The sequence below is a fragment of the Haplochromis burtoni genome, unplaced genomic scaffold, assembly GCF_018398535.1.
Source record: "Haplochromis burtoni strain Fernald_Lab_line unplaced genomic scaffold, NCSU_Asbu1 Contig_473, whole genome shotgun sequence".
NCBI lineage: Eukaryota > Metazoa > Chordata > Actinopteri > Cichliformes > Cichlidae > Haplochromis > Haplochromis burtoni.
Window position 1 is genome coordinate 348,471 of NW_024582834.1, and position 23,784 is coordinate 372,254.

The window sequence follows — 23,784 nt, forward strand, 5'->3', positions numbered from 1 at the left end:
ATAGATAGATAGATAGATAGATAGATAGATAGATAGATAGATAGATAGATAGATAGATAGATAGATAGATAGATAGATAGATAGATAGATAGATTGATTTTAGTTGGACAGGGTGGGATTAAGTGAGCGTATGCTTCTTCATATTTCTTTTTGACACCTCTGCTTTACATAATAGATTTTTTAAGATGAATGTCATTTGGTTTTTTGTTTTTGAACCACAGATTCACGACAGGGTCATTCCTGTTGTGGCTCTGTGTTTGTATGTGATGCTGTTGTTACTGTTTCAAGTCACTTCAAACAAATTGTGCTACAACAAGTCAGCTAAGCTGTTATTAAACTGTTATTGAGTTGACATCTTTATTTACTCTTACTGACTGGGGGAAAAGGAGCAATGGATCATGAAGAAAAATCTGTTTTGTTGTTATGTGTTATGTTAGTATGTCGCTGTGCATTCATAAAATCTGAATGCATGACTACTCATATTCATCTATGTCATGCAACATTCAAATCACATTTGCTCTACGCTGCATAAATTCAACCCAGTGATGAAGAACCAAAAACTGCAGTTCCTCTAATGACCACCTGACGTTGTCTAGATAGCGATTGGTCACCAAAGACGTCTGTGTTAAAACACTCAACTTTACAGAAGAAATAAAGATGTTTTGTTTGCTAATGTCACATTGAGAATGATACTCAAGGAAGATTAATACAACTGAAATATTTAATATACTATAACAGTATTTCTGATGATAATTAGCACGGCCCACAGCAGGCGTTTTGTGTTCTGCTGAAGCTCCTCAAAGACAAACTGTCAGCTTTTGCGTTTTTTCAACAAAACATTTTATTTTAAGCTTGTTGTTCATCATCAGCATCTTGGTAGCAAGCCAACCACCCAGCTCTAGGTATAAGTAATCACTTATGCCAACTTATACACAACTGGCTGCATGTGGATTTATAAAAAAGTGTGCATGTGTGTGTGTGTGTGTGTGTGTGTGTGTGTGTGTGTGTGTGCGCGCGTGTGTGACTGCTCTAAAATGTACAGCATATGCAGCCTTTTGTTACCATCTCTCGCTGCATTCAGAATAAATGTTCTAAACAAGTGAATGCATTTGTTTTAAAATTCTGTATCTGTCCTCTTGAATTTTTTAATTTTATTTTCTATCACATGCTTGTGTAATTATGGAATAATTTAAGGTATTTGCAGTTCATCTTTTAGTTTGAAATGAAGTCATCGTTGTTGCAGCTACCTCTCCAACACTGCCTTCTTCCAGAGTTGGACCACATTCTACTTTAACCCTCTGTTCATCTAACCTCAAAGCAAAGAACCAGGCACAGTTAGAGTGTTTTCAGAAGAAACTGCAACACAGTGGGTTGTTGTGAAAAAAGATTGCATAACCAGTGTGTCATAGACTTCCTGTCATTTTCCTTCTCTCATACACCACATCATGTATACAATGAGAGGATGCAAAGTATGATGAGAAAAGAGTTGCGTTCAAAAGAAAATTAAGAACAATTGAGAGAAATTTACGAAACAACACTGGCGAGCGACAGACTGAAGAGACAAAGTGACCGAAGGAAACTAACTGCAGACTTCCAAAACCAACACGATGAAGTTCCTGTGACTCGTCGTCTCTCTGATGACAGGATCACTAAAGATCCTGTATATGCATATATATGTTTACTATATTTCAGTGTCTGAACTCTACAAGTCCTATCTGTATAAGAAGGACGTCTACAACCAACTGAAGTTCTCAGACACACAAATTCAATAACCTTACATCACATTTCTCTTTGCTCTGCAGGTTATGAGGCCTTCTTTGAAGTGGCTGCATATGCAGCATCATGGGTTCAATTCAGCTGCAGATAACCAAAAACAAATAAACAAATATGATTATATTGATACATTTATTCCCCAGAACAACCTTAGCAAGCTCACAGAAGGATGTGTCAGAAAATACAGGCTGATTTTCTATGTAACACGAAAAAAAAATAAAAATCTCAAGGTGGTCATTAAACATCTTGAACAGGCAGGTCGTGGGTACTACAAATGTATTTTATCAAAGATCAAACTTATGTCCTGTCATTAAGAACATGTTATTGGAACCTGGTAAGAAATGTGTGGATGTTGTTAAGAAGAAGTAGTAGTAGTGATAGTAGCAGTACATGTGGTGTTTAACTATTCTTTAGTAGCTAAAAAGAACAATAAACAGTTCCAATATAATGAAAACCTTTTGCTTAGTGTAATCAGTCAGAGCTCGCTGAAAGGATTCGGATCATCCTTTCTGGAACTAAAAACTGAAACTCAGAGTTACCATCTTTTGAGTTCCTCAAGTTTAAATTTACACTTACACTTTGTTGAAGCTGCTTTCTGGAACACAGCCCCGGTCTTCAGCTCTCAGAAATCTCTATTACAAACATTTCATCAGGTTTACCTGCTAAAGTGGATCTGTTATATGTTTTTGTGACTTTTTTCACATACATGTAAACATGTATGCTCTTGAATACCATTCTGGTCGTTTAGTTTTGGAGTAACCAACCAAATCAACAGTTCACTGCACAACCTCATCAGCTGGCACAGAGTCAACTGTTGGTTGTTTTTGAGGCCTAAAGACTAATACTGCATTAGATATATGACCAAAGTTTAAACAATAGTATGAATCTACTTTTAAACTGGTGCATGTTCATAATAAACACTGCCAGCATTTTAAATAATGAGAAGGTTCAGGTCTCAGACTGTTCTACAAACTGTTTTAGGAGGGTTTATTTTCTAATATTGGAGCAGCATGTCACAGAGTTTTCATTCCTAATGTAGTAAAGTGTGAGTGGAAGTGTAGAAGGCATGCTTTTGTTTACCCAGTTAGTCCAAAAGGGAACAGAAATCTGAAAAACATGATCTGTCTCGCCTCTGATGCACAGAAGCCCCACCCACTAACAGTTCAAGACTTCCTTAAAAGGAAAGCTGTCTTAAAGGGGGAGGAGCTAAATCGTTTCTTTCAGATAGAGCATAAAGTAAATCAAGTCTCCATAAGCAGCACTGTAAACAGACTGATTACATTCATCCATTCAGTTTCTAAAACTACGTATTCAGGGTCTCAGAAGGCCGGGGCCTCTACCCAAGCTGAGGGTATTTGAATTTGATCTGTAAAACATGCTCTACTAGAATATATCTGCATAATTTTTAAAATATGGAGCAAAATGCATCTCCTTCAAAGCAGAGTATTGATGATAGATTGATTAAATATGGATTGATTTCTATTTCTGGTTTTGTCCACAGACCCGGGGTCTGTGATTTCAGTTGTGGTTCACTGTCTGCATGTGCTGATGTTGCTGCTTATAGTCATCACATGGTTTGTCTTCAGATATCTCTGACATTTTTTCAATTTCGGAAAATCATTTACAATAAGATCTTTCTCATTTTATTTTACATACAATCACAAAATCAAAAACATAAAATGCAGAAATTATTGCATGGTTCATGCTAAATAGAAATGAGGATTTGTGGCCAAAATCATTAAAATACAAAGGAAAATAAATGAGGTTAGTGTGTAGCATAAAATTGTACTACATAATATCTACACAAAAAAGCACAGCACAGTACCACACTCAGTGAAAATTCACCATCCAAGGCTGACAAGTTAAGCCAACACTCAAGTACCAAAAGCTGCAGCTCCTCTAATGACTAATTCAGGTTTTCTCCAAATAGACTCCTGTGTTAAACCTCTCAACTTTATGGCAGAAGATGGAGACCATGGTCATGGTCTCCACAGCTTAATGTTACCTTTAACACATTTTTTCTATTCCCTTTTTACTTGCACGTTGCCTTTAAGCATGTTCAGTATGTGTTTATGTATTGCTCTGGCCCTGATTAGATGAAACTAGCATTTACATAAATCATTTCATTAGTTAAAAAGCAGAGAGATGTCAGTTAACACAACTTTCATCTGAGAGAAAGATGTCGCTGCTACTAGTACTGTTCAAAGAGGCAGACGAACATCTTAGATCCAACATTTAACTGCTGAAGATTAATAACATTTAAATTATAAATATGTTTGACAAGTATTTCTGTGGATAGTTAGCGAGGCCTGCAGCACAGGTGGTCCTTCTGTTGTCTCGAAAACTTGCTAAACAGTTTTTACATTTAATTGACAAGTTTTATTTAAAACCTGTAATTTACTTCAGAGCAACACACTTTACACCTTAAATAAGAAGTGAAAAGCCAACAGATCTAAAACATGTAGTAAATATAGGCTTTTGTCAGCAACACTTGCTGTTTTAAAAAATGAATATTATAAAATGTGAACACACATTTATTTTAGTTTGTTGGTGACTGGCTTTAGTTTCTTCTTAAATATTGTTTTTCTGTGTGACATTATTTCACACATCATGGAGCAATTCATTTGTGCGTCCTTTCATAATGTACAAAATGGATTTTTATTAATAAATTAACTCCTCTTTTTTTCATTACATTGGAGCTTTTATTTGTGTGTGTGTGTTTGGGGTTTTTTAGGGCCTCATTTAACCATCTGAGGTGGGATTACATCAGATTGACTTCAGTTTGTGGAGAGCTCAAAGTGGCTAACACTTCACTCTTCTGAGTGAAATTCTAGCAGTCGTAGCGTACAGCCTGGACAGACTTCTACAAGTCTCATAGTACACAAGCTTTTTTGCACCACAGACCGGAATTTACAGAGAATTACTGGCAGCTGTGGTTGCCAGAATTTCACGGTGAAAGATAAACTGTAAATGTAGAACACAAAACGGTATCCTATTTTGGTAAAAATTAAAAGCACGGTATGTTTCGAGTAATTAACATACAGTTGTAACTTGTAAATTCAAATGAAAAAAGCAGCAAATATTGTCATTCATACAGAGTTATTATGTAAATTGTAGGGTGATTAATTGTAGATAATGTTACAGATTTTTCCTGTTGTTTTCTAAGACAGTGTGCCATATTACTGTAAATTTATATATTTTCAACATATTAGTAGTGTAAAAATAAAAGCAAATCACCGTTTGTCAATCATCATCATTTAAAAAAAAAAAGAAATTTAGAAAACCATAAATTTCACACCCAAGGCTCAACTCTCGCGGCCTGGTAGCAAATGACTCACAGACGGGTCCGTGGCCTGGTGGTTGAGGACCGCTGCCTTATAGGACAATTAATTACTAGTTCTTTTCTAATAATGTGTCACTGAAGTATAGATCATGAATGTTGCTGGTTATTTCCTGTCATGTTTAAAAGCTGAGGCTCACATTACTCTGTTGAACCATTCAGTCCTCAGCTCCATTGAAAACGAATCCTTCACGTTTTTTTCATAATTTTATTGTCCTATAACGTAAAAAATACAAAAAAAAAAGATTCTATATATTTCTACACTTTTCCATTGATATTACATTAATCCAGACAATGTTATAACAATGCAAAATGCAAACAATGCATTAGTTGTATGACGTCCTTATATGCTCTGTTGTTTGTGCTACGTGTTACCCCAGAACTCTAAATACAAACATAATATAAATATAATAAAAACATAATACAAATTTGATTTGTCACAGTTGTTTATTTATGTGAAAAATACAAATTTTGTTTATAAACATCTAAAAGAACCAGCTCGAATAACCTGTAAAGGATGTAATCATGCTCAGTTTTACTTTAATATACCAATTTATTTATAAATCTTACAAAACTAGGGAAAAGTCTGCACTTCACACAGACAGCTGACTGAAAAGCACGTCACACTCAGTGAACAAATTTCCTTCGTGAGTGAAACACAGATGTCTGCTGTGGTTTTGTGATGTCCCATTTTCATATAGCATAAAACCAAATGTATGTTTTTTTAGATCCTGAACAAATCCATGAGAAAACCTGAAAGACCCAGGAGGCTGCTGCTACAACTTTAATTCATGTGAACTAATTTAAACCGAACTCCTGCTGGAAGGAACAAAATATGAAGAACAAAATAACTGAAAATGAAACCTGACACTGTACAAACACAGATCAGTTTAATGTGCTGTGCCTAAAGCTCATCGATAAAAACATTCTCATGAACATCTCCAGCATGTTTCTAGCTCATATCCATGCTCTCTGTGGCTCCTATACCCCCACCCTCCCCTCCCTTGATGCTCTGGTAGATAGACGCCATGTCAGTGCTGGTTTTGATTTGATTGGCAAATTCGGCCATGCTGGGGCTTCTTTCCACCTCAGGCACAGCCAGCAGGGCGGCGACAGCACGCATGGCCGAGCGCCGCAGCTCCTCCTGCTTTTCAAACTCCTGCTTCACAGAACCGGCCTTCACCTGCAGGTGGAGGAAGGAGACGGAGACTTCATTTCAAGGCAGAGGGAAACTCAAGGTTACAACTCCAGGTTTGTAAAGATCTCTGTGTATTTTACCTTTAAACTATAAAAAAAGGTTCGTAGAGAGTAAGGATGCGGTTTTTATAAATAATTTCTGGTAAGTTGTGTTTAAGAGACCATCAACTCCAATCCATGCAGTTTTTTTTAATTTTCTGAATCATAATGTTTTAATGAAGTGTTGATTTCTATGACTGTGTGTCTGTTTTGAGTACTTTGGTGGTGACGGTCGCTTTAAGCGGTTCCACCAGCCTGTCCAGTCTCTGGAGAACAGCAGCAGGACACAGAGAAACCAGTCTGGCCAGCATCAGGAAGGTCAACATCTGCACAGTGATATTAAAAACAAGGAGAAAATGATCAAAAATAAATCATTATTTTCTGATTGCTGGTGCTACTGAACACCCCAGAAATCATTCCACAGGACAGAAGGTAAAGAGGTGGATCATTTTTACTTTAACTATTTTTCCACCCACTCTGATATCATAGTGGTCTTTGAGTCCTTCCTCTACATGATCCAGGAACTGCAGGATGTCCAGCCCCTCCAGGCAGCTGTCCAGAAGACTGTACATACACTCAAATGCAGCTTTACGCACATCCAACCCATCATCAACAGTGTGCTTGAACGGACCCATCTCCACCTGCAGCACACAAACAGTAAAACGTCTGCACAGAGCACGAACAGAAACGCCTGCTGCTTCTAAATCAGCTAACTCACTTCTCTGATGAGGTCCTTCCTGATCTGGGTCTCCTTGTAGAGGTGAGGCAGCACTCTTCCCAGGAGACCGCGGATCAGAGACGGTTTGTTATGAGCTGCTGAGTTAAACATTACCAAGGCGATACGTCGCACATTGATGTCCTCATCCTGCAGGGTCTTCAGGAAGTCACCTGTCACACAGAGATGACATCACAGCTTTTTATTTTTCAGAGCCTCATCTGGGTTTTTATATTTGAGTCAGCATTAGACTTCAGTTTATATTTAAGATTAAATGAACATTTGTTTTGGTTTTTAAGTGGGATCATATGAGGAACTTATCTGTAGTCAGTGTATCACTTATCTGTCAACACATCCAAGCATCAATCTGTGGGGCTGAAAAATGCTACCAACAAAGAAGGGGGAAAACTGCAGTTCCTATAATGGCCACACAGGTTTGAGACAAATGAGAAGACTCCACTCAGGCAAGTCTGCTGGACCAGACAGGGTGAGTCCTCGTGTTCTCAAGGCCTGTGTATAAACTGTTCCTGATGAGTTTGAGTTTGCAGACAGTCCTGGTGCTGTGGAAGACATCTGTCCCAGTGGCCCCCAGGACTACAGACCCTTGGAAAGTCTCATCCTTGACCTGCTATGAGCTACAGTCAGGCCACATCAGGATCCCCTTCATTTCGCTTACCAGCCCTGCGTCGGAGCAGAGGACTCCATTCATCTACCTGCTCAATTGTGCAGAATCCTCTGCAGCTCAACGTGACAAAAACCAAAGAATTGATTGTGGACTTTATGGGGATCAGGAAACCTGTTTCAATCCAGGAGGACAAAGTGGAGGACTATAAATACCTCAGAATAAACGTTGATAATAAGCTGGACTGGGTTAAAAACACCACTACACTCTACCAGAGTGGCCAGCGCCATCCTCTATGCCGTTGCATGCTGGGACAGCAGGCTGAGGAACAACTTATTCTATGCTGTTCTTATTGTCTTGGGGACACTGTAACCACACAATTTCCTCAGGGATTAATAAAGTATTCTGATTCTGCTTGAAAGGCGAGTCAATCTGATTATGAGACATGTTATACTATGTGTAATGGTACTACAAGCCTGTATTTCAATGCAGTGTGATTCTTCAGGAATTGAAAGGGAGAGCATACATCTACAATGAGTGATGTTACATCTGACAGCAATGACAAAATGAGGCTTGTTTCTCTGACATGAGATCACTGCTTCGTGATGTGCCTCGAGCTGTTGAAAAGATGCAGGAATTTTAATTTTCTGTGTGAACTGGATCTGACGTGACTCTGAGGATCATCACAAGCTTGCAAGGAGATTATAAGAACATTATGGAGCCAACAAGGTGAAAAATATCCGCAGTTAGGGAGCATTTAGACATGATATCGCCTAATAATGACACACATCTTCTCAAATCAATCTCAGAGAGGATGGTTGGTTAGAGGTGTCTGTGTGTATAGCAAAAATAAAATACAGAACCTGATATCCGCTGGTATGCACCCCACATGTATTATCACAGCTGGGCTGCTGTACATCGAATGAACAGTAGATGTCATTACTTCAAAATGAGCAATTGTTCGGAAAGATTCGACACATTCATGGAGCTTCATCGCACCATCACTATCTACAAGTGTTCCAGTCTACCCGTTGGACCAGGTCAGCAATTAAAGTTTTAGGTTTAGAATTTTTTCATTGCTCTAACTTGCTTTCACACAGCCTTTTCCAAAGGGAAACACCAGAATTGCTCGGCTACCTCTGCAAATCTGCATATGTGAGCCATTAATGTTTCACCATGAAACTGAATTTTAGAAAAATGTTCCCACTTTACGTTCTGTGTTAATGTAAAAAGATGAAGAGTAATGATGTAACATGGGATGCAAACATTTACCTATGCAGTCTTTCAGCAGTGAATCTATAGGTGCCGGGTGGTCAACAATAGTGAACTTGATGGCTGTTACCACGGTGCTGCGAGCTAAAGGAGAACCTGTGGAGACAATGTAACAAAAATAAAGATTATATTTTTTTCTCATTCATATTGAAGCCATATTAATACAAAATGTCAAGACCATGTACAGAAACAGAGATTGACCATGAAGATGTTAATTCTGTATTATTTGTTGCATCTGACATAAAAAACAAAAATATAAAACAGTTCTTAAATATCATCCTACCAGTTTTAAGTTGTTGTTTAAGTCGAGGCAGAAGTGCTGCCGGATTGACTAAAGTGAGTTTTCCCAAACATTCAGCCACCAGGTTCCTGGTGCCCTCCTCCTGACACTCGCAGTTCTGAAACAGCAAGGCCCACACAGACTCTACATGGGGCGAGAGACTGGAGGCTGGGCAGACACTGAACAAAGAGAGAGAGGAGGAAGGAAACTTTAAGAAAACTTTAAACTCATTTTATTCAACATATGTCATGCAAATTTTGTTGCAAAGCTTTGCAAAGTTTTTTGGCAAAATCTATCATTTTTATCAGCTTAAATATTAAGCTGCAAAATTCACACTTAAACTGCAGTGAACTCATAAATGATGCTTTTCAATGATCACCTGCTTCAGAGAAAAACAACAGATTATGGTGAATTAAATGCACACACACACATTTAGCCAAACATTCAACAGAACACACACCTGATGACTTCTTTGAGGGAGTGAAGGAGCAGGTACTGTCTCCGTGGCTGGGCTGAGATCTCCTTCAGGAGGAAGGGCAGGTAATCGCTCAGGCAGCCGACGGCCATGCTGCCTAAAGCGCAGGAGGCTGCCGTCTTCACCTGAAATCACAAACAAGATGTCCACACAGTCGGCTGTCTGACCTTATTTAACCTTTGTCGCATTAATTCATCGACTGAACTAACCCACTCTACTCTCCACACAGTTTGCTCCACAGAGCTAAAGCAACATCTCATTCTGAAGGATCAGATCTCTAAATCTTCTTTAAGCTCTGTTTTCACACCTCCTAATGTTTCTGGCCGTTGTGAATTAACTATCAGACACTGAAGAAGCACTTACCTAATAAGTAGTAAAACAAACAACTGGCACTGATATCAAAGCAGTAAAAGGGTAAAAAACAAAAAGGACTTTTTGACTAATTAGGTTTCAATATCAAGGAAACGTAACTGTGATGTGGGGGAAACAATCAGTTTTCCTTTGTGGAAAATAAACAATCGGATTTGGAGAAGCTCTTCTTTTAACTAAAAGATAAATTTATTCATTGTGAATGAAAAATTTAAATATTCAGATGTGGATAGTATGGTTGTATCAGCGAGATCGCGGATACAAGCGGCAGAAATGAGCTTCCTCCGAAGGGTGGCTGGCCTCTCCCTTAGAGATAGGGTGAGAAGTTCGGCCATCCGGGAGGGGCTCAGAGTAGAGCAGCTGCTGCTCCACATCGAAAGGAGCCAGCTGAGGTGGTTCGGGCATCTGACAAGGATGCCCCCTGGGCGCCTCCTGGGTGAGGTGTTCCAGGCATGTCCCACCGGGAGGAGGCCCCGGGGCAGACCCAGGACACGCTGGAGAGATTATATCTCTCGGCTGGCCTGGGAACGCCTTGGTATTCCCCCGGATAAGCTGGAGGAGGTGGCTGGGGAGAGGGAGGTCTGGGCCTCTTTGCTTAGGCTGCTGCCCCCGCGACCCGGCCCCGGATAAAGCGGATGAAGATGGATGGATGGATGGATGAGTGTGTCCTACCTCTTCACTGGTGGAAGAGAAAGCCTCCAAGATGACTCCCTGCACCTCCTTACTTCCTCCCAGACTGCCCTTCCTCCCCACCTCCCCCAGACACAACAGGGCGAGGACACGAGCAGCCTCTGGAGAGCCGGGATTCTTCACCTGAGGAGAGGAGAGGGCAGAATTTCAATGAGGTAAGTGTTAAAGTAATAACAGCAAAGAAAACAAAGGTGGCTTCTAAGAGGACAGTTTCAGATCAAATTTTATAAAACAAACAAACACGAAATTTGTCTAACAAATTTATATCTCATGTCTGTTTGTGTCACATTCTTAGAGGAAACCTCCATTGAAGCTAAAGCAGAGCACAAATGCCAGACTCTCACACCTGCTGTATGAAGCCGGCCACAGTGCCAGGAGTCTCTTTGGGAGAAGCAGAGGACAGAGCAGCCACACAACGAGCGACTGAGTGGTAGGACTGCCTATGGACGATGCTGCCATCTGCAGAAGACTGAGATCTGTGAAACGGCTCCATGAGAGACTTCAGCAACTGACTGAGAGAGAGAGAAGAGAGGAGAGAGAGAGAGGAGAGGAGAGGAGAGGAGAGGAAGAGAAGAGGAGAGGAGAGGAGAGGAGAGGAGAGGAGAGGAGAGGAGAGGAGAGGAGAGGAGAGGAGAGGAGAGGATTATAATCCCGGGTGTAGTATTTGTGTTGATATGTTACTAACACTAAATGGACTGATCTGGTTAAATCTTCCAGTTATAGTTTAAAAAAGGTGCTGGGAAAAATGTTCTGATTCATATCAAACAATATAATTAAAGATCTTTAAGAAAAATTACAGATAGAAATAAAAAATCTTGAGCAAACAGGAAGAGTGCAGACGGAAAACGTAGATCTGTCAGAGTAGAATCCAACCAAGCATTTGCACTGACCATTATTATATTATTCTGTAAAAAATATATCATACACGAAAATAAGTGTACTGCAGTGACTGAGGCATTTCACCCCAACTGAATGTACGTCTGGTCTGGATCCAAGATCAAGCTTTGCCTGAACAAAAAGCATTTTCAGGTATATGGACAGTATGTACACAAATGATAGAATATAATTAATCTGATGAAGGTCACATGGACTGAAATATACACACAGTCGGAGGAAGACACACTATACATCTTGCTCATATGTTAATCAGCAGTACAGGAACATCAGCATGACTTGCTGATGCAATGTTGGGTTAGTTGAGGCTAACCAGGTCACTTGTGGTCATGATTAACATGTTTTAAACAAGACTTTAGCAGCTTGTGAGTGCAGAGTCTGACTCTTATCTGACAAACCTTCAGGGGAAAGACTTGCTTTACTGCCACTTTAAATAGAAGATGTTATCAGGTTGTGTCATTCTCCTGGTTTGGTTTAATTATCTCAAAGTCAACACAGAACAAACTGACTCAGGCTTATTTTCTCAGACCAGACAAACTTCTCCAGAGCCAGAGCAGACATTACACAACAGACTGAGTATTCCTCCCTCCGAATACTGAACTGATATTTATCTGTAAAAACTTTGGAGTTCCCCTGCAGATGGTAATTACATGAATATTCATTTCTTGGAGATAACAAAGCAGACCTGACTCAGCTGTGACTCACACTGACGTCTACACCCAGGGGATGTGATTTAATGTGGACTCCTGGGAATCTGATGGTGTTTCAATCCGCTGTTTCATATTCTTGCTGTCTAATAATATAAAATAATGACTTCTAATCACTTAAACACATTTGAACTGTGGCTTTTGGAAGGTTTTCATGGCATTTGATGAGATAACTACTGTTTACATGCCTGAGGGAAACACTGGAATGATGCACTGCTGCTCTTTTAAAAATGTGGGCTAAATTAGAGGCTTTCCAACAACTATTTAAAAACATTTGATTCATATCAGTGATTAAAATTCATTATAGTTTAACGAAAACATTATAAATAAGCCATTAGCAATAATCCTCAGCACTAAACAGCTTTCCCACTCCAAAACTGTTGATCTGTCCAGTGTTATTAGGATAAATGACCCAAAGAGATTCACAACCACATCCTATCTCACCTGTAGCTCAGATTACTGGTTTTGGACAGCACCAGTGCTTGCAAGTACTCGAGTATTGCTTCCAGAGTGCTACCCTGCAGGAGCGGTGAATGGATGAGTCTGAAGACTCCCGGCAGAACAGACGAGCTGATCTTAGCCAGAGTCGAGGGGTAGGCTTTGGCCATACCGGTCAGCAAGGTGATGGACACCTAAACAGAGGCAAACTACAGGTAGATTCAACCACAACATGTTTCATGTGTCCAACAATGTCTGCAGGCAACATCCTGTTTTAAGGAAAGCTGACTCAGCGGCCTGTGAACTTTTGAGTCACGCAGCTACGCTAACAGAGAACAAGGAGAAAAAATCTAAATAAAAATCAAAATGAGCAGAATAAGATCCCCGCTTTCCACCAACACATGTAATCTGAGCCCTAAACTTTATGTTTGATATTCCTTAACCCACTTCCTAAATGTATGTTTTTCTGGGTGTGAACTATATGATGGAACAAAAAGAACCACCTCCAAACATCTGCAATTACACATTTTTTACCATAATACGACATAAAATAGGCACATTACTGCTTTCTAAAAGGCAATCTCAAAAAGTAAAACTTCCTGTCACTATCTGTCTAAGTTCAAATGTCATGCACATGCACGTTGATTCATTTATGAAAAAAAATTATATTCTATAGATTTAATTCTTGACCTGATTCATGTGCATGTTCGGTTCAGTGCCTGTACCTGTGAAACATGCATGTCACTCTCATCCACCAGAGTAGGAAGTTCGCTCAGCACGGGCTCCAGGGCTGCAGGTTTAATGCTGGCAGCGTGATGAGTGACCAGCGCCGTCAGACACGCCAGCGTCCCGAGCTTCAACGCCCGCTGATTCTTCCTCAAGAAAGATCCCAGCACAGAGAGCGCTTCTGGCAGGATGGGTGACATGTCGATCTGTAGAAAAGGACAGGAAGTTACTAAAATCTTTCAAATTAAATAATGTGTTCATTAAATTAAAAAAACAAAACGAAAGTCATAATAAACCTTTAACGGAGAGGCAGCGATGAGGGTGATGGTCCTAACTGCTGTTAGTCTTGTGATCTCATTCTTTAATCTCTCCAGAAAGATCGCCAAGACTGCCTGAACTTCTGCCCTCAGGTGGTCACCAAGGTGACAAACAATGTGACCCATACAGGAAATCGCTCGTTCTTTTACTTCCTGGTCGATGTCTGTTGCTTTGAGCCGCTTCATCGTTACAGAAAACACCTTTGGGAAAAATAAATAAATTAAAATTATAAAGAAAAGGTAGAACCTGTTCCACACATCAGGAAAGCCTTGTGAAGGCACCAGCACAGCAGCACAAAATTCCTGGTGCCAAAGTATGAACCAGCGATGTCAGAGACCATGAAGAGGGAGCAGTCACAGAACCTTTTGATCACAGTTTGTTTCAGATGTTTTTAAAATCTATAATTCTGTAGAAATACTTTGATTCAGGCAAGCAGGAAAGCACCGGCAAAGTCATGTTTGTTCATTTTCCTTAGACAAATCACAGTATTTAACCTGCCATTCACAGTCGTTTTTCATTAATTCTTTGCTCCCACAACACATTAAAAATGATAAATAGACAGGGTGCTATGGAGCACAATTAAATTAAACCGCCTCAGACCAGAAAGCAAAACAGTCCTGAGCCATTTCACCTCTTTAACGAACAGTTTAGGGTCAAATCCTCCTGCTTGTCCCTGCGGTCTCATCACTTTGACCAGGTGCTGGATGACCAGCAGAGCCTCTGAGGTGATTTTATAGAACGTGTCCTCAATGCATGCAATCACTGGGGGCAGCAGCACCTGCAGGGGTCACAGCACAAGTTAGTCTTTACATTCTCATTATTGTTGAAAAATTTAGTGATTCAACTTTTTAAAGCTGCAGATCCCCCGAGTCATTATGAGAGACAGTTTACAGGTTTCAAGACAAAGCCTTAAAAGAAGTTTTTGAAACCTGCATGTGTGGCTGAAAGGCCTGAGGAGGGTGGGAGAGGAGCAGGACGTTGAAGAAGGAGAGCGCATCGATCCTCATGGTGGACAGGGTGGATTTGTCTGTCAGGGAGAAGACGATGCCTGCAGGAAGGAGGGGACAGGAACAGAAAGAAAGAAAGAAAGAGTGGGAGTAAGGAGCAAAAATACAGCAGCTGAAGTGAAAGAGAAAAGCTACTGGGAGACTTAGGAACAGCCGGTTGTAGGAAATGTGTGAGTTTTAGATTTTAAAGATCTTAAAGATCTCCCTTAAAGTCTATGTGACTTTGCTGAAAAGAGAGTGAAAGTTTCTGACCAGTTTGACGGTTAAGAATTAATTTGTAATGCATGTGTGTGTGTGTGTTCCTGTCTAGCTATCTTTGTGAGGACCGAAATCTGCATTCTACTATACTTGTGAGAACCAACAGTCACTTGTGAGGACACACAACCCGGTCCTCACAAATTTGAAGGCATTTAAAGGCATTTTTGGGGCTCAAAATGTGGTTTTAGTGTCTGGGTTACAATTAGGTTATGGTTAGGTTTAGGGTAAGGGTTAGGCAATCATTTTTAATGGTTAGGGTAAGGGGCTAGGGAAAGCATTATGTCACTGAAGGACCTCACTAAGATAGTTGAACGGGGTTGTGTGTGTGTGTGTGTAGGTGTGTGCCTACCAGGTATCAGGGCAGGTATATGCTCTTCCAGGGCTCCCGGTACAGTGTGAGCCAGCTCAGTGAGGAGACAGAAGCAACCCTGTCGGGATTTGATGCTCTTCTCCTTCAGCTGTCTGTGGAGGGCCTTTACAGTCGCCGGCACCTGGACACACAAATTATTTCTGCAATTCATATTTACGAGACGCTCAGCAGAACTGGAAGACTGCAACATCTTAGATATGGACACGTTTGTTTAAAGGCGAAGAAGCTCAAGCAGGTTTTTCAGACAGAAAGTGAAGGGTCTGTTTAGGCTCATATATGGGATAAGCATGCAGGCATTTGGAATTGTAAATCATAGAGAGCTACTCTGATGGAGTCCAAGAATAAAAAGATGATGCTAGAAATGAGCAAAGATCAGCTGATTTGCCTGGACTGTTAGGTAGTCTCGACTCTGTAGCCTGCCTTTTACATTTAAATACCAAACATCTTTGAATTTTAGGTAAGTCAATGACACCTTTAAAAATGTAATTTAAATTTAACTACTTTTCAGCTCTACTTGTGAAACTCAAATATACTCCATCCAAAAACTTCTCAGCACCTGTTTTTTCAGCAAGGCGACTGCCGGCTCCTCCTCTCTTCTCACCCCGGGATCTGAACCAGACACGATGAGGCTGTGGCGACTCGATGCCACCCGTGTTTGTCTCAGCAACGTTGAAAAAGCAGTGAAGACGTCGGCCCTGACGTTCTCCTCGCGCTCCTTGAATCGTGCCAGCAGAGCGGGGCAGATGGAGGAGTAGAAGGAGAGCAGGAGGTCCAGACGCGTGCTGATCAACGCCTCCAGACACTTGATGGAAGAGCGCCGCACCTTCCAGCTCATGTCATCGTCATCACTGTACTCGTCGTCTGACTCTGAGTGAAGTCGTGAAACGAGAATAAACTCGATTTGCTTCATACAGGTGACGGATGGAAGACAGCAAAACTCAAAAGACCTCACATTTTGTTGTGTGAAGTTTGTAATAGTTTTAAGAATCGACAGACTCAATCTGAACAAAAACAACCGCTTTTGTTGAAAAGTTAAATAACTTCTTTCTAAATCAGATAAACTCACTTAAAGAATACAGGTACAAAAATCATCCATATGCAGCCTAAATGTCTTTAACTTCAGTGTTTTTAATGTAGTCTGTGTTCATACGAACATTTCATGCTTCAATGTCAGTTATAAAGACCTGCTTTAAAGACTGATATTTATGTTTTAAAATACATATGAAAATGTAAACACCAACATAGAGGCCTATTTGGGAACCAAGAAAACAGCATTAAAGAATAAAGGTTGTCCTGCTGTGGTGTCAGCTGCAGGTAAGGACTGTTGTTCTCTCTGAGCTCTCATTTGTTCACATTTTCACGCCACTGAAAACGGACAAATGATCAGTTATCATTTGGCCATTTGGAATGTAACCATGGATGTACAGATCGTAATCGCTGGATTAATTCAAAACTAGACACCTAAAACATGATGATTGATTACCATCATGTTCTGTATGTTCCTGTTATTTGCTTCCTGTTAATAGTTTTTCTGCTAAATTTCTATTCACAGACACACAGATCTCACACACCTTCCTCAAGCTCATCATCTATGTCCATTCTATCTTCATCCTCCTCCTCGTTGTCATCATAGTTGTAGTTGGGGTCAAAGGTCATATACTTAAGACAAAGCTGAGTCACTGTGGCAATGTGAGGCGACATCTCCTTTGGACACCTGCCAATCAGGAAGTAACAGAAAGAGCCACAGTAAGGACACGGAGTGTGGGTATGTACGCCTGTGGGTCATGCTGAGGGGACAATGACCTGTTTACAACATGGACTGAACAGAGGTCCCAATAGTGCAGACCTTCCCAAAGTGTGGGGCCCGCCCCCCTAGGCGGGGGTGCAGAGCCATTACAGGGGGAGGGGGGGGCGTATGAAAAGGGGGGGAAAAAAACAAAACGCTTGGACACTGCTAGCACGGGGCGCCTCCACAAACGCAAAGCAGGAGATGAAGCATCGCTGAATATGTTTCCAAACCAACTTCATTCTAAGCCAAAGACTTGAAAATATGATGAAGCATATCTGCTCTTTGGCTTCACCTGCACAAGTGGCGAGGTAGGTCTCCCTGCAGGGTTGGTTTTCCCTGCGTCGGGAGCAGCACTGGGCTCTTCAAATCACGGACTAACAGTATCCCACAGCTGTTTATGCTTTTAAATCCATTTTGCACAGAGAGGCATTTTTTGAAAAATGTATTGATAGCAATGTTGAATATTATTACACAGGAAAAAAAAACAACTACACGTAAAATAATCACACGGTGACGCCTCTGCCTTTCTAAATACAGAGACAGTAACTGCGTGTGTGTATGTAAGTGTGTAAAAAGTGCAGACAGTCAGATTAACAGTATTTTGTCTCTATCTGCCATTCTGTAATTCATCTCATGTAAACAATAACGTGGCGCACAGCGTGATGTGAAAAAAGGCACATACCTTTGACGTTGCGTGACGAACTCTGTATTCCTCGTCCACACGTAAACGCAAAAAAGGAGTTTTAAAAAATCTCAGTTTTAGGTGATTCCAAACGCCGTTTACGTGTGGACGAAACAGCTGCGTGTTCAAAAATACCCGTGTAGGTGTGGATGTAGCGTAAAAGAGTTAGTAGCTTATTTTATTACTACCTGTAATTTATTGCAGTTTACTTGTATTTCCTTAATTGTTTACTAAATGTTTGAGGTGTGAAAGGGAGCAAAATATGGGTGTGTGTGGTTGGAGGATGTGTTTGTGCGTGAGAAGGGGGGTGGGGGGGCATTTTTCTTGTAAAGCAAAGGGGGGCTTAGCAAAAAAAGTTTGGGAAACACTGCTATAGTGAATGTGTATAAAGACTTGCTTCAAGGTAACAATTAGAACAGGGTTAGGTCTGTAGAGCTTCTGGTTATAGTCAGTGTAACTCTGTGGGAAATCAGCGTGAAAATATTGTCCCCTAAAGTGATGGAAACATGACTTTGTGTGTACCTGCGTATAAAAGCTTCAAAGGCCTGGAAACAATACTCTCTCAGCTCATCATCTTCTACTCCGGTGAACTTTACCACCATTGGGATCAACTTCTCTAAATGTTCACCTACAAACCACAAAGAATGGGAAAAGAATCTACACTTTAGATGTTTTTCTTCACTAAATGACACAAAAAATGCATGAAGAACCAAAGTTTAAAAAGATCCACGAGTCTGCAGCCATGTGGGGGCTTCATACAGTGCAAGGGCACCAGATGAAGGGCCAAGAGCCGACTTCCCCCTACAGGGAAAGTTGGAGGAAAGTCATCATCTTAGCTATCAGTGCTAAATTGAATTCTAGATCATCTGAAAGACATTTACATGTCTGAGTGTGGACCAAACATTTGCTACATTATTGAAACTAAGAAGATGTATTCTATAAAAAACAGTCAGAATACAGGAGCGCTGGACTATCAACATCTGAAACCTTTCAGAAGACCAGTCACTGTCGTACTAGTTTGTTTCCCCATTCAGCACTGAAGGCGGCATAAACACAGCATCAGCTCACCGACTCGATGGCCGCCCTGACGACTAATGGTTGCCAGGCACTGGATGTATGTTCTTGTCATTGATGTGGGCGGACCCTTGGCCAGCTCTTTCATCAGGTGTTCTGTCAGCTGGGAGAAGAGGGCAGGGCTGCAGCAGGGCACCAGGTGACCGAGAGCTAAGATGGAGCGCTTCCTGACCGCCATTCTGGGGCTGGTTAACTGCAGCATCCAAATGACGAATGAATGAAGAAACATTAACGAGCAGATAAAGGGACAAATGAGTAAAAATACAATCAAATAAACTGTACAACAAAATGAATGAAAGTCATCATAAAGCTGTTAAAGCATACAGTAAATATACTGAAAGCAACGTGAAATGAGAGAAAGTGATGTGCACGATTCTTATAAAAACGGGTTTCTTATAATAATATGAAAAATATCCTGTTATCTTAAGTATACTAATAATTATGTCTAAAAACAGATGACAGTGATTTTTTGGGTTGTCATGGTAGCACTACACTGTAAAACCACAGTTTACATTTGAGCGGCTGAGTGTTTCTCACCTGAGGCAGAAGGCTGGAGAGCAGAGAGCTGTGGAAACTGACCAGTGCACCACTCAGCCTGTGGAAAGAAAGCAAACAGTGAAAAGCTTAAAAGTTCAGCAACGTGTACCGTGTGTGTGTGTGTGTGTGTGTGTGTGTGTGTGTGTGTGTGTGTGTGTTTGAGCTGGTACTTTTCTAATGTGGGACAGTCATCACGTTTGGACCGAGATCTTGTTGTTACCTTCCCAACATGTCCGACAGGATGTCCAGGGCCTCTAACTGCACAGACACATCATCGTGTTTCCCCATGGCACCAATCAGCTGGGAGGTAATCTTCTTACACACGCTGCCTGTCAGAGTCAAACCTGTGGATCCAACCCAAAACAAGGATGTTTAAACAACTTTGAGCTTTCACTGCCTTCAAATGATCAGACATCCTGATTTCAGCTCACATTAAGGACTGTAGTTGCTGAATAATTGTGACAATTAAGCCCAGATGGCAGCGAGAGTGTGCAAAAATTAATGGTGAAAAAGTGACAATTTACAATTATTGGTTATTATTTGGTGAAAACACAAATATGGCGTGTTGTAGCTGTGTAGGTAATTTCAGACACTTTTACATGCAGTCCCAGGAAAATTACAAACTTATTAAAGTAAAATATGAATGACTGTCTACAATGTAAGCTTTGCTTCTATGCCATGTATTATTGATGCTCTTCATACTCTCAAAGTTGCCCCTTTAACATGAGATGGAAATCCACCATTAAAAGCTGATCATCACGACGAGGAGACAGGTGGGAGGACAGTGAGCGCTCACCTGAGGATGTGAGTGGCAGCTCTGCGATCACGGTCTTCAGTCCCATGCTGGAAATGTCCCTCAGCTGCTCTTTGTCCGACGTCATGTTTGAACACAGCACGTCCACCATCGTCTCCACCTGGGGCTCCTTCACTTTGCTCACCAGAGGCGCCAGGCTTAAAAACAAACACACCAAGTTAAAAAATGTCATAATTTTGTTTCAAACCACTATTTGTTTAAATAATTATGTGATAGAAATATGACCTGTAGTATCTAACCAAGCACTTTGCAAAAACAAAAAGGTGGCTATCTAACACACAGCCTGCTACACAGACACCATCAATACTTTAAGTCCAGCAGAAATGAAGGTACCACTCTCATTTTAGTGCATTAACACTCTTATAGCTTGCCTTCAAGACCTTGAAAGGGACAAAATCATTGACCGCCTTACATATCACCGCCTTTACCCAGGGGATGCCATACCCTGCATTTACGGACTTCCTAAGATCCAAAAGGAAGGTGTCCCACTCAGACCCATTGTCAGTAGCATAAACTCAGCCACTTACAACATCTCGAAACACCTTGCTACTGTCCTAGCACCTCTTGTGGGGAACACCCCACATCACATCAAGAACTCCACCGACTTCACCGACAAGGTCCAGAAACTTACCCTGGACCCAGATGAAACCATGGTGTCCTTTGATGTAGTCTCCCTCTTCACTTGCATACCCACCACGGAGGCAGTGGAGACTGTCAGAAAACGACTACAAGAAGACAGCTCCTTGGAAGACAGGACCAACTTCACACCCGATCACATTTGCACACTGTTAGACCTCTGCCTCACCACTACATATTTCAAATATAACGAGGGTTTCTACAGACAAAAACATGGCTGCGCCATGGGCTCCCCCGTGTCACCTTTTGTAGACAACCTTTACATGGAGGAAGTGGGCCATCTGACCTCAGGAAATCACATGATAGGGTGGGGCCAGGTTTCAGAATGAGCTCACCCGAAACCCTGGCTGATTGGGACCTACACCCGCTTTCACACCTTGGCTCATGTGATTAGGTAGAGGCTCGTCAGGGGGTCCTTTATCCCTCTTTGGGGGGAAACTCCCACTAGGTTTATATCTGGGACTCTCCACCATTTGACCTTAGAACTGAAGAAGCTTCTCGGATGAAGGTGAAACGTCTTCAAGCAACTTAAACAAGTCCAGACGCTTTTCTTTCCAAGCTCCTGTGACTACGGTGACCTGGATGACTGAAAACCTTCACAGACATATTAACACTCTTATCCTTATTTAATTCAATTCAGGTCAATTCTGTTTTATTTATATAGCGCCAAATCTCAACAACAGTCACCTCAAGGTGCTTTATAGTGTAAGGTAGACCCTACAATAATACATACAGAGAAAAACCCAACAATCATATGACCCCCTATGAGCAAGCACTTTGGTAACAGTGGGAGGCTCCCCGCTGAACTCTGATATAATGCTGTCACTTTCCATTACATTTATTCAAAAGACAAAAGTTTCCAGAAACAGACTTTCGAGTAAATGGGAGTAGATGATACAGTAAAACTTCAAATAGTCTATAACTCAAGGGTTGGGGATAATGCAGCCCTCTGGTGGTTAAACCTAGTTAACCCTTCCACAGAGGATAGTTACAAAGAGCACCTTTCTAGGAATCCAAAAATAAATCTGGATAAATAAAATACAGTTTACATGAACTAAAGGGCCCGTGGTTGAAGCTAACCTTTGACCCCTGACCAGACTGTGGAGTTAAGGAAAGAAAACACACCAGGACACTGACTTCTGGCACCGGTTCACACTGTGCGTACGAGTGAGATTTTTACCATTTCACAGCCAGGTTCTGCACCTCCCCATTCTTGTCTTCCAGCAGTTTGAGCAGCATGGTCACAACTCTTCTCTCGCTGTCCTCGTCCAGCTTAATGCTGTCCTTCTGCAGCTCCAGCATCAGGTCATTGGTGGCCATGAACCTGCACACACACACACACATGCACACACACACACACACACACACACACACACACATAGAGACCAAAGTTAATAAACTGATCTGTGAATCCTTTCAGTAATCCTTCTTTTCATTACTGCCTCAAAAAAGGGTCAAATAATGAATTAAGTGTCTAGATTTGTTAAGATGTCTATTTATTCTTTAATTAGATGCTTTTTCGACACTTCTGTTACAATTGTGGTCTTTCAGTAAAGATGTGCACATTACTTGTCCAATAAATATTTAGCTCATCAATTCAATGACAACAAAGAGAGAGGTAGAGGTTGGTATTATTAAGTAATTCAAATCTATACTTGTGTTGTTGCTGGCTTATAGATGTGTTTATAACACTCAAAGAGTTATCAAAACATGTAAAACTGTTGCAGAATATACTTTTCTTGGTCATACATGGCAGTAAACCCAATATGTGTTCTCCAGTGTTAAACATCTCCAAAGATATTTTGCAATGTATTAAAAGGTTTTTAAGACAAAATAAAATAACAAAAATCTCCAACATTCTTGAACCTACTGCTATCTACCTGCACAACAACGACTCACTTTATCAAAATATAAAACAATTTAGATCATGAATTTATCATGTTAGCAAAAAATCCCTACTTCCAATTTCTGTAATTGAGTACTTTAAAAAAATCACAGCCGACCAGATATTTACAAACATATTTTGATAATGATTAAATTAGTCAATAATATTAATATAATATTTGGAGTTTTTTATGAAAACGTAACCTTGGTTAGGTAAAATTGTTACATCTATTTTTTGTTTTCAGGTAGAAAAAACTAATAAATGATGTGTCGATTAAATAAAAGTAATTAAGACTGTATAGAGGGCACTATTGTCTCCTCTGTGGTAAAATGGCACACACAAGTCGGGGTTTTAAAAAAGTGTCATCTCACTGTGAGAGCTGCTCACTGTTTCTTACCTGAAGTCTTTGTCAGTGGAGGTCATTTTCTCCAACAGGTTGGAGATGTGGTAGGACACACTCGACATCTTTCCACTGTTTAGGCTGTCACTCAGGCTGAGAAAAAGTTTTTTCCAACGGTAAACTCAGAAAACTGGCCACCAGATTTAAGCCGACAACATGGCGAGGCTAGGGGGGGCAGAGAGGAGAGCTGACGGCCTGATGGAACCCGACACTCGGCGTGCCCGGCCAAAAATAGACGGCAAGGGAAAGTGGTTCAGCTTTGTGGCGCCGCCGTGTGGACACACGGAGTCCAACCGGCCATACGGAGGCGGTAATGTGCCGATAAACCGAGTTTCAAGTCTTATTTTTACGCTAATTTGCCGAAAAAAATGCCGACGGTTATCGGTTAGCATTAACCGTTTGGAGTTTTATCCCAACTTTATTGATAAACAAATTCAACAACAATTACAGTAGCCGTTTAGATTTTTTTTCTCCTCA

General features: G+C 40.9%; 1 protein-coding gene across 1 annotated transcript; it reads right to left on the reverse strand.

Annotated features, from left to right (window-relative positions):
• Positions 1-5,984: 5,984 nt before the first annotated feature.
• On the reverse strand, positions 5,985-23,742 carry cand2 (cullin-associated and neddylation-dissociated 2 (putative)). The gene is made up of 24 exons (XM_042213726.1): positions 23,305-23,742; positions 22,203-22,346; positions 20,369-20,523; positions 19,793-19,916; positions 19,573-19,630; positions 19,030-19,228; positions 18,484-18,589; positions 17,062-17,204; positions 16,047-16,357; positions 15,470-15,611; positions 14,785-14,903; positions 14,487-14,633; positions 13,834-14,055; positions 13,537-13,743; positions 12,818-13,005; positions 11,119-11,284; positions 10,755-10,895; positions 9,699-9,838; positions 9,242-9,417; positions 8,959-9,054; positions 7,068-7,237; positions 6,826-6,990; positions 6,568-6,675; positions 5,985-6,296 (listed from the first exon to the last, which is right to left on the reverse strand). The coding sequence occupies exons 1-24, from the start codon at positions 23,370-23,372 to the stop codon at positions 6,066-6,068; spliced, it is 3,726 nt and encodes a 1,241-aa protein (XP_042069660.1). The 5' UTR covers positions 23,373-23,742; the 3' UTR covers positions 5,985-6,065.
• Positions 23,743-23,784: the final 42 nt, after the last annotated feature.

Excerpts from the sequence above, each read along its gene's own strand:
- cand2 (XM_042213726.1), bottom strand. The coding sequence starts at position 23,372 with ATGTCGAGTGTGTCCTACCACATCTCCAACCTGTTGGAGAAAATGACC. Across the intron at positions 19,631-19,792 it reads CTGTCGGACATGTTGGGAAG|GCTGAGTGGTGCACTGGTCA; the intron begins GTAACAACAAGA and ends TTCTTTCCACAG. Across the intron at positions 15,612-16,046 it reads TCGCCTTGCTGAAAAAACAG|GTGCCGGCGACTGTAAAGGC; the intron begins GTGCTGAGAAGT and ends TTGTGTGTCCAG.